General features: G+C 39.5%; 1 protein-coding gene and 1 long non-coding RNA gene across 3 annotated transcripts in view; one reads left to right on the top strand and one right to left on the bottom strand.

Annotated features, from left to right (window-relative positions):
• LOC140204217 (uncharacterized) overlaps window positions 1-12,839 on the top strand; it is a 57,071-nt gene extending 44,232 nt beyond the window's left edge. Inside the window, exon 4 of the long non-coding RNA XR_011887561.1 lies at window positions 12,629-12,839. This is a non-coding gene — a long non-coding RNA (uncharacterized lncRNA). The remainder of the gene's footprint in view (window positions 1-12,628) is intronic.
• The window catches only part of taf1 (TAF1 RNA polymerase II, TATA box binding protein (TBP)-associated factor), a 158,148-nt gene that overhangs the window by 37,412 nt on the left and 105,730 nt on the right, over window positions 1-15,006 (bottom strand). For both annotated transcript variants that reach the window (XM_072270737.1, XM_072270738.1), the window contains 6 exons: window positions 14,328-14,477; window positions 12,721-12,840; window positions 6,917-7,092; window positions 4,901-5,142; window positions 3,919-4,132; window positions 2,401-2,566 (listed from right to left, as the gene is read on the bottom strand). In XM_072270737.1, coding sequence (XP_072126838.1) covers window positions 2,401-2,566; window positions 3,919-4,132; window positions 4,901-5,142; window positions 6,917-7,092; window positions 12,721-12,840; window positions 14,328-14,477 — 1,068 coding nt within the window. The remainder of the gene's footprint in view (window positions 1-2,400; window positions 2,567-3,918; window positions 4,133-4,900; window positions 5,143-6,916; window positions 7,093-12,720; window positions 12,841-14,327; window positions 14,478-15,006) is intronic.

Below are 15,006 nucleotides of genomic sequence, written 5' to 3'. Positions count from 1 at the left end.
GAACATGAGATGAAGAGATCTTGAAAGTGAGTTCATAGGTAATGGGAACTATTCAGTGTTGGGGTGAGTGAAGCTGAGTGAAGTTATCTCTTCTGATTCAAGAGCCTGATGGTTGAGGGGTAATAACTGTTCCTGAACCTGGTGGTGTAGAACCTGGGGCACCTGTACCTTCTTCCTACATAAATAACACTTTAGTTCCAAAAGTTATTTATAAACTAGCTCCAATCATAGTTCTTCTATCGTTCAAGTACACATCAGATATATGTGCATACAAAAGGGAGAGGTTATTTTTTAATATTCTCCGCAAAATACACGTGCTCTGAAGACCATACCCAGAATGCAATTCCATCCCATCCTACTGACAGTGCAACCTGGGACAATCAACGGGGAACCAGATCCTGGAAAGTGATTAAAGGGAGGGTTGTGTGCAATTTACAGGGAAATCTGCAGGAACTGGTCTTCTCATTTTCTGTTCTTTTCTCTCCTAGTAGCAGATTTCGCTGGTTTAAGAGAAACTATCCACGTGGGCTAGGCAAGATAACTGTAGCACATCCTGCATTTATTCATTTGTTTTCAGTATCTGGGCATCACCTACAACCCCAGCATTTATTAATCTTCCCTGACTGTCCTTAAGAAGGTGTCTTGGATCTTCCATGGAATCGGAAGGATGTGGGAACTATAGAAGGGGTGCAGAGGAGATTTACAAGGATGTTGCCTGGATTGGGGAGCTTGCCTTATGAGAATAGGTTGAGTGAACTCGGCCTTTTCTCCTTAGAGCGATGGAGGATGAGAGGTGACCTGATAGAGGTGTATAAGATGATGAGAGGCATTGATCATGTGGATAGTCAGAAGCTTTTTCCCATGGCTGAAATGGAGCTTAGAAAAATGGAGGGTTATGGGTAACTCTAGGTAATTTCTAAAGTAAGTACATGTTCAGCATAGCATCATGGGCCAAAGGGCCTGTATTCTGCTGTAGGTTTTCTATGTTTCTATCTAATGAAAGGTCTTCAGCTTGAAATGTTATATGCTTCTCTTTTTACTGAGCTGCTGAGCACTTAAGTCTGTTTCTCTTTCTTTTGACTTGCTGAGCATTTCAACATGGTCTGCTTATGTTTTAGATTCCCAGTAATGAAGTTTCTTTTTTCATAATTGACAATACATTCCCATAGACAAGATAAATCCAGCAACATTAAAGAACACAATGGGCTGTGCCCTTGCTGGGAACCTGTAGGTTGCGGTATTCTAATAATATGTTTTGCTTTTGTCCTTCTTGGTGGTAGATGTTACAGATTTCGCAGGTGCAGCTGGAATTTCTTGCACGTGTAACTGTAGTACATTTGCAGGTTATGTGCAAAGTTAGAAAGAATTAATGTTTGGATTGGTTGATGGGGTGTCAATCAAGAAAGTGCTTTGTCCTAGATGGTGTTGAACTGATTCAGTAAGTGAAATGTACTCTAGCATGCTTTTAGCACCTTGTAAATGGTGGAAATCCTTGGGGATATTTGGAGTTGAGTCATTCTCTACAGGATATCCTGCTAGTGCAGCCATGGTTTTATGAAGCTGATTCAACCGACTTTAAGGTCAGTGGTGACTCCCGGAATGCAGATGTGAGATTTAACCACAGTAATGATCTTGGGTGGATGGACTCTTTCATTGGAAAATGACACCACATGGCACTTAGTAGCCTTTGTCTGGGTTTTTCTGCAGGTACAAACTGCTTCAACTGCTAAAAACTGGTGAACAAAATTGAAAACTCTGCAATAATCATTAAAAATCCCCACTTCTGACATTATGAAGGAAGAAAGTTCTTGATGAAATAGCTGAGAATGGTTCGGTCTAAGTGCAACTCTTGTACTTGTGTCTTATGGCTAAGGATTATTTATCGCCAACAACCATCACCATTTGCTTAAAGCTCTTCAACTTTACACTGGCACATATATGCTCGACCCTGCCACCTTAAAGATAGACATATTCTTGGAGATACTCCCCTCATTAGCTGTTTCACAAACCACCACCATCTGGCTTCATAGTTACAAACTGTGGTTGAATAGTTCTGTTGCAGTTGACGGTCCACTGCACCTCAAGAATGCCCACATTTAAGCTGCCAGATGTTTTTCTAAGTCTATCTCATTTAACATTTTTGGAAACTCATACAATATCACATCCTGAAATCTAAAACAAGATTTAGTCTGTATAAGGTTCACTCCAACCAATGCAACAATAGGCAGGTACAGATGGCACAGGTCAATGGCAAGGATAATCAATAGGTTTATCCCCTGATGTTGCCTTGCTCACACCATGCTTAGATTTAGCCAGCTTGGTTAATACTGATGATGCCAAGCCACTCTTCGATCTTGGATGATGAAGTCCCCACTCAGAGTTTATTCTTAAATTAATTACCTTAAGGTCAGGCCTTTCTTTGACTTTTTTGGGTTTCTTTTCTGGCGGTCCTTTTAATTTCTCCTTTTCCTGATTTCTTTTGAGTCTCCTAAGTTGTTCCTGAATCCTGCGCCGTTCTCTTCTCATTTCCTCACGATGTTGTTCATCAAACAGTGCAAATTTGCGGCTAAGAGAAATAAGCACAAAATTGTAAAAAAAAAAGTGCAAAAAGAATGAATAATTTTTCCAAACAACAGGAATTCTGCAGATGCTGGAAATTCAAGCAACACACATCAAAGTTGCTGGTGAACGCAGCAGGCCAGGCAGCATCTCTAAGAAGAGGTGCAGTCGACGTTTCAGGCCGAGACCCTTCGTCAGGACTAACTCTTCCTTCAGTTAGTCCTGACGAAGGGTCTCGGCCTGAAATGTCGACTGCACCTCTTCCTGCAGATGCTGCCTGGCCTGCTGCGTTCACCAGCAACTTTGATGTGTGTTGCAATAATTTTTCCATCCATTTTCAATGTTTTCTACTCTTCATCCATTGCCTTCTTAGACCACAGTAAGATGAATCCAAGCCACACTGCACTCCATTCCAATAAAAGAATGCATTCACATTTCTGTTTGAATTGCCTCATGCGAACATAGGATTTTACAGCACAGGAAAACGCCCTTCAGCCTGTGACGTCTCTGCCAAACTTAGCAAATTAAATACCTCCCTTCTGCTTGCACTCAGATCCATATTCCTCCTTTCTTTCATATTTATGTGTCTCTCTCATTCTCAGGGTTAAGCCAGATGGTAAACTGGAGAACACAAAGGATATCTTTTCTTTATGAACAGATAAATCTATCTGTATAGAATTCGATCTGACATTTATTTGCCCAATGGCAGATTCTACCTCATCCTTCAAAGTAGCTCCATAAATATGAAAACTCGAACATTTCTACAACTAGTTTTTCTACTAACAATTGATATTTCATCTCAAGGCACTTTACAGTTGGGCAAAACCTGATTATCAAAAGGGGCAGCAATGAAGTACAGATCAGTAACTGGAGTGGATTTGAAGTAATGCTTTACAAGTAAGAGGTAGAAGGTTAACAAAAAGAAAGTGAAAAATGAAACCTCAATTACAAAGCACAATTCAGAATGTTAAGCCATCCCAAACATTTACAGCTAATGAAGCAATTTGAAAGTAAAACAGAAAATTACCAAAAAATGTATTTTTCTTGCACCTGGGTGAAGGAAATAATTGGCCAGGACACTTTTGTATCTATCAAGACAATCTCAGTTTATCACCTCCTTCCATAGATTACATTTCGATAAACTGATTTTGAACACCCCAATTGTCCTTTAATTTACTCTTTGCTACAAACCTATCCAAAGAATTATTTTTGCTTCTGATTATTTCCACTGCAAAATGAAAATCAAGTATCATATAACCTCAAATATTACGTAACCTCATGCACAATAATGACGTACAACTAAGATGCAGTTCATGCTGAAGAGAAATAATTGCAATAATAAAATAAAATTCAACTTACATGAAGTCTTCATCTTTTGTGGTCCTTATTCTAACATATGCATCGATTACAGCAGCTTTCCTGACAGTCTCACATCTTACGTACTCCTTCCCATCTTCATCACGGAATGTACGATAGATCTTCAGTCGTCGTCCTGTAGCTGAGGAGTTAAGACTGGTAACAGAGGCTGTGTCATCATCTTTATGAAACACCCCTGGGGTTGGAGTGCTGCATGCTAAAAGACAAAAAAAAAGATTTGGATAAATGTCAGGTTGTTTAATGTTACAAAATAATATTATATTTAATCCAAAGATAAAAGAATAGACAGTAGATCTGAGTGGATTATTAGATTTTGCATTGAACTATCCTCTTTCTCAGATCCAAACTCAGCAAGATGAAAGTCAACTTACTCTGATGCGACATAAAAAAATTTGGCTGTTTTAAATTAGTTCCTCCTTAGACTGGCCCTTAAACTGAGCCAATTATGGCACCGAAATACAGTTTCAAAATGCAAACTACAGAGTAATTGAGAATGGTCATCTAAATTGAAAAATATCTGAATGGACAAAATCGCCAGAATAAAATAGAAAATAAAATTATTCTCCAACATTAGGGACCAAAATTTATAAAATTTACTGTGCACACCAAAAATGGATACAATTTTGCTCATGTCTTGTTTTTTGAAAAACACTCAAAATTTCAGTCTATATTTTTCAAAATATGATTGTTTATAATATTGAGTGTTTTTCAAAAAACAAGATAACTATTTAGGTTCAATTAACATTTGCGCCATGAACCCCCTCAAAGCTTAACACACCATACTAGTTTTTATTATCTATCCTCACATACTGCCACTGCGTAATTTCCTTCTTCAGTCCCACTCTGCCTTTAGTTCCTCTTATTCCAGCAGTCATTCACACGTAACAGAAGCTAAATGGTACCAATCAGTCAGAACAATCAGTAAAACATTGCTTCTTCCGCAACAATATCAAATGTCACTCACAAGAGCCTTTCCTGTCTTTCTTGTCTTTTTTATCACGGTCTTTGTCATTTCCCATTTCTTCTCCCATCAACATCCTTTGCAGTTCCTTACGTTCCTGTTCCTCACGCTCACGAGAAAGTTGCGAGCTTGTTTTCTTATTCTGTAACATGTTTTCAATATTTTTTCCCATTTCCTCAAAATCACTGTCTTCTGCTGAGCTACTGTCCGTGTCTGTCGAGAGAACCTCAGTTGAAGACAGGACCCTAAAAATTAACAAAAGAATTGAGTATTCTGAATTGTACTTGTCAATTGTGTAAAAACAAATCTGCTGAATCCATTAATAGAACTGTAAAACAATGTAACCTTCTACTAACTTTGAAGTCAGCTCAGTGGTTGTACTGAGAAACTGGAGGTCAGTCCAAATCCTTTGTTTGACATGAGCATGAAGATGCAGCGTAATAATGTTGGCACCTGAATTGAGTAGTTATTTTGGAATCAAACAAATATATGGAACTCTGGTGATCTTTTTGGTGCACAACTGGAGACAGAGTACTGGCATCATTTGAGTAACTGTTACAGTAAATGTAACCACTACATTGCATTAAATACAGTCTTAAAAGTCAGAGGGAGTTACAACACAATAACAACTCCATCCACATCAACTACCCATTTACATGAATCTTACATTAATTCTACTTTTTAATGACATACTTTTCAACCATTAGAAAATGTACAAAATGTATGATTCACTTTAATACTCAAAGTTGTCAGATAGGAACATGTTTCAGGTTTGAAAAAGGGGGTAATCCAACAGGTTAAAAACAATAATCCTTCAGTAATAATCACCTAGACCTCAGCCTTAGCGGATCTTTGGAAGACAAGGTTCTGTCAACAGCATCGAATTTTAGATATAAAATGCAGCTAGCAGCACTTGGAAAAAGTATGTACGTAATTCCATGCTGAGATTTGAAATGCTCACCAATGGGCATCTTTCGCACAGCATCTAAAGTAGTATTGGAAAAAACGGAATTACATTTGACTGAGAACTAAAATATTGTAGAATAGTCTTCTGATCATTTTCCAAATTTTTGCTGGAAAATAAAATGTGGTTCTTAAAATTATGTTATTGCAAACTACTTTGGTGCAATTTGAAGTTCAAAGACAGAATAAGGCTTCCAGATGGTTAAACCAATGCTTGTGTTTTAATTTTAAGATACAAGTGAACCCATCTTTGGCAGAAAAACTGTAAATCCAAAGTCATAATCATCAATATGTGAAATATGATTACTAACAAGTAGAATACGAGTTAGAACAAGTAGTACTAACAATTGTCATTAATCACAAAGAAAACATAACATTGCCATCTGAAAAGATACAACTCACAAAGGACCGGATGACTATTGCAATGCAAATGATGCACGTGAACTCAATTTCAATGTTTAAGAGCAGTTTGGGTAGGTACATGGATGGCAGAGGTATGCAGGACTGAGGTCTAGATGCAGATCGATGGGACTAGGCAGTTTTAAATGGTTCAGCATGGACTAGATGGACTGAAGGACCTGTTTCTATGTTGTACTTTTCTATGACTCTATTCAGTCTAAGGGACAAGTTATATACTGACAACTTCATCAGAAAAAAAAACAGGGGTTGCTTTATCTGAATTATTTCTGCTCCTATGTCTTAATTTATTAATTTCCTTAACTTGAGCAATGTGCATTTTAGTTCCATGGCTAAATTCTCAACTGATCAGTGTTAGTTAATTGATAAAGATCAACTGGTATAGGACATTTAGCACTGGCAACAATAACTTAGCAATATTTTTGATAAAAATAAATGAACATTTTAATATATTATTGAACTAATTTCAATTCAATCATACTTCCTCTATAGAAGGCTTCAAAACAGTGAAACTTAGAATGGGAATTAAGCTTCTTTAAAATTTGAGTCTTCAAACAATATAAACACCAATTCTAACATGAGCCTATATTTGATGGAAGTTAACACTGAAGATATAAAATAGTAAGAATTATTTCTTACTTGTTCTGAAGATCAAAAATGCGTTGACACTCCTCCTTGTATCGCTCCTGATGTTCAGCCACTGAAAAACGTGATCCACGGGCAAATTTGCTCATGGGGGTATCCCCTGACCTGGCTTGTTCTGTTGACATTGTACGCACAACATCAATGACCTCCCATCGAGAAAGCTTTTTAATCTGTCCAGAAAAATAAAAGCATCAGTTGTAATCAAAAGTTTCAGATTTGTATAATTGTTGCATAAAATGATGCTATTTTTTATTTCACACAGAAGATATAATTCCAACAAATCAAGTTTATTAATGATTTCTGTAAGTTTCTAAAGATCCTTGTCACTCTTTGCTCCAAAGCAGTCCAGTAGGAGACTTCTCTTCTCCTCCCCTGCCTATCACCTCCCCCAATGCCCCTCCTCCTTCCCTTTCTCCAATGTTCCACTCTTCTCTCCTATCCAATTCCACGTTTAGCTCATCTGTGATGATTCACTCCCAGATGAATTAAATGCCTTTCATGTATGGTTTAAAAGGGAGAATAAAACTACAGCTGTGCAAATCCATGCAGCATCTGGTGACCCAGTAATCTGTCTCAGAGGCTGATCTCAGCACATCTTTCATGAGGTATCAGGACCTGATGGTGTACCTGGTAGGGCACTGAAAGCCTGTGCCAACCAACTGATGGGAGTGTTCAAGGACATCTTTAATCTTTCCCTGCTGCAAATGGAGGGTCCCACTTGCTTCTAAAAGGAAACAATCATATCAGTGCCCAAGAAGAGCAGGGTGATCTTACTTAACGATAATCACCCAGTTGCACTCACATCTAATGTGATGAAGTGCTGTAAGAGGTTAGTCATGGCCAGAATCAATTCCTGCCTAAGCAAGGACCCAGACCTGCTGCAATTTGCCTATCGTCACAATAGTTCTACAACAGATACAATCTCACTGGCTTTCGACTCAGGCTTGGATCATCTAGACTAATCAACAAACTCCAAAACCTGGGCCACTGAGCTCATTCTGCAACTGGATCCTTGACTTCCACATCAGGAGACTACAGTATGTGGATCAGAAGTAACATTTCCTCCACACTGACAATCAACACTGGCATACCTCAAGGATGCGTGCTTATCCCACCTCTCTACTCTCTCTACACCCTTGACTATGTAGCTAGGCACAGCTCAATTGCCATCTATAAATTTGCCAATGATACAACTATTGTTGGCTGAATTTCTAACCGTGGTGAGGAGGCATACAGGAGTGACATATACAGTGGTGCTGTAGAGTTTGTGAATCCTGTCCAATTTCCTTTATTTCTGCATAAGTACGACCTAAAATGTGATCATATCTTCACATAAACCCTAAAACCAGATAAAGAGAATATAACTAAATAACACAAAATATATCACACTTCATCATTTATTTATTTATTGAGAAAAATGACCCAATATTTCATGTATTTGCTGGAAAATGTATGCGAACCTCTGGGGTGATGCCTTCTACAAAAGCTATTTGGGGTCAGGTGTTGCAATCAATGAGATGAGATTGGAGATGTGGGTTGTAGAGGTGCCCTACCCTATAAAAAAGACACACAAAGTCAGCTTACTAAGATGCATGAAGCTAGAAAAGGTTACAAAAGCATTTTTAAAGACCTGAGTATTCATCAGTCCACAGTAAGAGAAACTGTCTACAAATAAAGGAAACTCAGTATTGTTGCTACTCTCCCTGGGAGTGGGCATCCTACAAAGATCACACCAGGAGCACAACATGCAATGCAAGAGGAGGTGAGAAAGAACCCAGGGTAATAGCAAAAGACCTACAGAAATCTCTAGAACTTGCTAAAGTGTCTGACCTCTGTCCACTATAAGAAATACAAGAATGGTGTTCATGGAAGGACACAATGGAGGAAACTACTGCTTTCAAAACAAAACATTGCTGTATGTCTCAAGTTTGCAAAAGACCAGCTGGATGTTCTACAACAATTCTGGGACAATGTTCTGTGGACAGATGAGACAAAAGTTGAACATTTTGGCATAAGTGCACATTGCTATGTTTGAAGGAAAAAGGGCACTGCACACCAACACCAAAACCTCATCCCAACTCTGAAGCATGATTCAAGGAACATCATGGTTTGGGGCTGCTTTGCTGCCTCAGGATAGTCATAGTCATACTTTATTGATCCCAGGGGAAATTGCTATTCGTTACAGTTGCACCATAAATAATTAAATAGTAATAAAACCATAAATAATTAAATAGTATTATGTAAATTATGTCAGGAAATGTCCAGGATCCAGCCTATTGGCTCAGGGTGTCTGACCTTCCAAGGGAGGGGTTGTAAAGTTTGAAGGCCACAGGCAGGAATGACTTCCTATGACGCTCTGTGTTGCATCTCGGTGGAATGAGTCTCTGGCTGAATGTACTCCTGTGCTCAACCAGTACATTATGTAGTGGATGGGAGACATTGTCCAAGATGGCATGCAACTTGAACAGCATCCTCTTTTCAGACACCACTGTCAGAGAGTCCAGTTCCATCCCCACAACATCACTAGCCTTACCAATGAGTTTGTTGATTCTGTTGGTGTCTGCTACCCTCAGCCTGCTGCCCAAGAACACAACAGCAAACATGATTGCACTGGCCACCACAGACTCGTAGAACATCCTCAGCCTCGTCCGACAGATGTTAAAGGACCTCAGTCTCCTCAGGAAAAAGAGACGGCTCTGATCCTTCTTGTAGACAGCCTCAGTGTTCTTTGACCAGTCCAGTTTATTGTCAATTCATATCCCCAGGTATTTGTAATCCTCCACCACGTCCACACTGACCCCCTGGATGGAAACAGGGGTCACCGGTAACTTAGCTCTCCTCAGGTCTACCACCAGCTCCTTAGTCTTTTTCACATTAAGCTGCAGATAATTCTGCTCACACCATGTGACAAAGTTTCCTACCGTAGCCCCGTACTCAGCCTCATCTCCCTTGCTGATGCATCCAACTATGGCAGAGTCATCCGAAAACTTCTGAAGATGACAAGACTCTGTGCAGTCGTTGAAATCTGAGGTGTAAATGGTGAAGAGAAAGGGAGACAAGACAGTCCCCTGTGGGGCCCCAGTGCTGCTGATCTCTGTCGGACACACAGTGTTGCAAGCACACGTACTGTGGTCTGCCAGTCAGGTAATCAAGAATCCATGATACCAGGGAAGCATCCACCTGCATCGCTGTCAGCTTCTCCCCAGCAGAGCAGGGCGGATGGTGTTGAATGCACTGGAGAAGTCAAAAAACATGACCCTCACAGTGCTCGCTGGCTTGTCCAGGTGGGCGTAGACACGGTTCAGCAGGTAGACGATGGCATCCTCAACTCCTAGTCGGGGCTGGTAGGTGAACTGGAGGGGATCTAAGTGTGGCCTGACCATAGGCCGGAGCAGCTCCAGAACAAGTCTCTGGATACCTTGCAATTGTTGAGGGGGCAATGAATTCAAAATTGTATCAAGATATTTTTCAGGAAAATGTCAGGGTAGCAGTCCATTACCTGAAGTTTAATAGAAGTTGGATAATGCAACAAGACAATAATCCGAAACATAAGAATAAATCAACAACAGAATGGTTTAAAAAGGAGAAAATTTGTGTTTTGGAATGACAGAGTCAAAGTGTTGTCCTTAATCCTATAGAAATGTTGTGGAAGGACCAAGTAAGCACACCAACATCCCAGAGTTGAAGCAGTTTTGAAAGGAGCAATGGCCTAAATTCCTCCAAGCAGATGTGCAGGACTGGTCAATAGTTATCAGAAGTGTTTGGTTGAAGTCACTGCTCTACAAGGTGGTCACACCAGTTACTGAAAGCAAAGGTTCACGTACTTCTTTTAACAAATACATGTATTACTGGATCACTTTTCTCAATAAATAAATGAACAAGAATAACATTTTTGTGTTATTTCTTTAATTGGGTTCTCTTTACCTAGTTTTAGGGCTTACGTGATGATCTGATCACATTTTAGGTCATATATATATATATATATATATATATATATATATATATACATACATACAGAAATAGAGGAAGTTCTACAGGGCTCACAAACTTTCTAGCATCACTGTAGATCAGCTGGTTGAGTGGTGTTGAAACAAAAACCTTGCACTCAATGCCATTAAGACTAAGGAACTAACAGTGGACTTCAGGAAGGCAGAAGTCAAGGAACACACACCAGTCCTCATCAAGGGATCAGCAGTGGAAAGGTTGAGCAGCTTCAAGTTCCTGGGGGTCAACATTTCTGAAGATCTATCCTGGGCCCAACATATTGATGCAATTACAAAGAAGGAACGACAGTGGATATATTTCATTAGGCATTTGAGAAGACTTGGTATGTTACCAAAAAACTCACAAACTTCTACAGTTGTACTGTACCGTGGAGAACATTCTAACTGGTTGTTGCATCACCATCTGGTTACGGAGGGGCCATTGCACAGGATCAGAAAAAGCTGCAGAAAGTTAGAAACTCAGCCATCATGTGCACTAGTCTCCTGAGCAAGGTATATCTGCAAAAAGTGATCTCAAAAAGGTGGTATCCGTCGTAAGAACCCCATCACCCAGGACATACCACCTTCTCATTGCTACCATCAATGAGAAGGTACAGGAGCCTTAAGACACACATTCAATGTTTCAGGAGCAGCATCTTCTCCACCACCATCAGATTTCTGAATGGATGATGAACCCATGCACACCACCTGACTATTTTGTCTTCTTTTTGCTCTCTTTTTGCACTACTTAATTAAATTTTATATGTATATATATTTATTATAATTTTTAAAATTTATGTATTGCAATGTACTGCTGCCACAAAACAACATATGCCAGTGATATTAAACCTGATTCCCTTTACCACCTATCCTCTTCAGCTTCTTACTTCACCCCCCTCTCCCACCTACCTAGTTTCATTTGTCACCTTTGTGCTTGTACTCCTTCCCTTCCACCCATCTTCTTATTCTGGCTTCTTCCCCTTTCCTTTCCAATTCTGATGAAGGGTCTCGGCACGAAATCAAGTCAAGTCAAGTCACTTTTTATTGTCATTTCAACCATAACTGCTGGTACAGTACACAGTAAAAACGAGACAACATTTTTCAGGACCATGGTGCGACATGAAACAATACAAAAACTACACTGAACTACGTAAAACAACACAAAAAACTACACTAGACTACAGACCTACCCAGGACTGCATAAAGTGCACAAAACAGTGCAGGCATTACAATAAATAATAAACAAGACAATAGGCACAGTACAGAGCAGATAGGTTGGTGTCAGTCCAGGCTCTGGGTATTGAGGAGTTTGATGGCTTGGGGGAAGAAACTATTACATAGTCTGGTCGTGACAGCCCGACTGCTTCGGTGCCTTTTGCCAGATGGCAGGAGGGAGAAGAGTTTGTATGAGGGGTGCGTGGGGTCCTTCATAATGCTGTTTGCTTTGCGGATGCAGCGTGTGGTGTAAATGTCTGTAATGGCGGGAACAGAGACCCCAATGATCTTCTCAGCTGACCTCACTAACCGCTGCAGAGTCTTGTGATCCGAGATGGTGCAGTTTCCGAACCAGGCAGTGATGCAGCTGCTCAGGATGCTCTCGATACATCCTCTGTAGAATGTGGTGAGGAAGGGGGGTGGGAGATGGACTTCTCTCAGCCTTCATAGAAAGTAGAGACGCTGCTGGGCTTTCTTTACTATGTCCATTATTTACTTATTTCCACAGGTGCTACCTGACCCGCTACGTTCCTCCAGCATTTTGTATGTGTTACAGTGAAAGACTTATTGCTGGTAAAACTGCACACTGGAACAACTTACTTCTTCCTCAGGAACTCCGAACTTCCGAAGAAGCTGTTTGGCATTTTTCAAAGATAGTCGCCGCAGGTCAGCATCTGTTCCTGTCACTGTCTTCTTCACTGGTTGAGGCTGATTGTCATCCTGGAAATCAAGTCAAATTTTAAAATATATTTTGTATTTACTCATACAATTTAAAGCAGTAAAGGTTCAACATGAACTCCAAAAAAAAACTGGAATCTTGTGATTCATTCTTGTGTTTTAAAAAATAAAATCATAGGATTCAAGAAGAGCATCTGAAGGTCCTTCGGCATAATACATTACAGTATAATAAAGTATTAGCTTTATTTGTCACATGTACTATACATCAAAATATCAAAACCTGCAGTGAAATACGTCCTTTACAGTTCAACGATCAAAACAGTTTAAGGATATATGTGGGGAGCCCATAAGTGTCATCAAGTTTCCGGTGTTAACAGAGCATTCCCACAACTTACTAACCCTGACCCGTATGTCTTTAGAATATGGGAGGAAACCGGAGCACCCAGAAGAAACCCATGCAATCAAGGGGAAAATGTACATAGTCCTTACAGACAGCGAAAAAGTTGAACCTGGGTCGTTGGTGCTGTAATAGCTATGTAACCACTGGAACTACAACCACTATGCTATGATGCTTAATTTATGGTGGAATCAAATTAGACCTTTTCCCAGCACTGGATATCAATGGTGGCATCCTGTACAAACTTTCTACTAGCATCAAATGCATTCTACCTTTTGGTTGTATGTTGTATCACAACATTTATGGGTTTAAAGGCAATTACTGGGTTCCATCTCCCAAGTCTGCTCACATGGGACGCAGATTTTATTAAGTAACTAACATAATTTTTAAACAAATTCTTTGTGTTAGTATGCTCCATTATCCAAAGTTCGTAAGATTAGTAACAAGAAGTTCATAACACTTGAAAAAAGTAGTAACTGTTGCAGCTGCATCAAAAACTTTAATAAATAAAATTCTTCATGAGAATTCCTAGATGCAGACAATAAAAAATTTGTCACATTCTGAGCATAAGTTATCAATCCAATTTACTCAACATAGTCAGTTGGAAGCAAATAGGTATGATCCATAGGCTAGCCCACTTGTTTAGTTTTTCATTGACCATATACTATCTCCAAACTTCCTTTCTCACATAATAAGTACAAGGTCAGTTATACTTGTACAGCTAAAAATTGAAGACTAACGTTGATAAACAAAATTATTTATGCATATCATCCAAAAATTAAATCTTAGAAATTTTTCACTGGATATTACTGATTAACTTGCCAACAAATAGTAACTTAATTTCACTTATAAACACCAAAATGAAATCAATTTACATGTTATGATAACATTAGGTTAATGATTTAAGTCACATAATTCTGGCCAATGTCATGTGAAATTTAGCATCAACTCTGCTGAAGGTTTTATTTGAAAATTTGGAAACAAAATTAATAAATGAGTAAGCAAGCACATTGACTGCTGCTACATATAACTATGAGCATGAAAAATGAAGTACGCATTGTATGGATTGATAAACATAACTTCTAACACTTTGCAAAAAAGGAAGAACATCATCCAAACTGCAAAGCATTACCTTCTGCTGCTGTGGTTTGTTGGGAACCTTGACGTAGGAAAATCCTTCACCACAACCAGTAGGATCAGCAACCCCAGTCACCTCCAGTAGACACTTGCCCTTCATTGCAGCAATGAATGCTCGTGTTGTATTCCAAGGTGCTGTCCTGACCTGCAAAAGGGCAATAAGAAGGAAATGTCAGCCAAGGAATATTGACCTCATGAAAACAGATATTAGCGATCACAGCATTGACAGCTTCATTATAATCCACAACAATTCATCCTTACTGAAGTAATGGTAACCGGGTAATCTTACCCGCATCTGGACCTATGATGGTTGTGTAGTGGCACAGGTGGCAATATTGCACAGCTAGTAGTACTGCTACCTGAAAATTCTAACAACCTAACATCTGGTGTTGTCTGTGAGGAGCTTGCCGGTTCTTCCTCTGACCCTATGGGTTTCCTCAGATGTCTCAGTTTTCTCCCACAGGCCAAAGTTTTGATCATTCATTATAAATTCCACCTAGGTGTGTGGGTCACTAAAGAATGTGGGGGGGAGTTGATGGGAGTATGGGGAGAATAAAACGGGATGAGCATAGGATTAGGATAAATCGCTACTAGATTGCCAGCATGAATTCAGTGGGATGGAAGGCCATATTGCATGACATTATCATCAACACCATGCTCCTTCTCTCTCCCCA

The sequence above is a fragment of the Mobula birostris genome, chromosome 10 (genome assembly GCF_030028105.1).
Source record: "Mobula birostris isolate sMobBir1 chromosome 10, sMobBir1.hap1, whole genome shotgun sequence".
Classification (NCBI taxonomy): Eukaryota; Metazoa; Chordata; class Chondrichthyes; order Myliobatiformes; family Myliobatidae; genus Mobula; species Mobula birostris.
The sequence above is the reverse complement of the archived record's forward strand: the minus strand, read 5'-3'. Positions and strand labels throughout refer to the sequence as shown.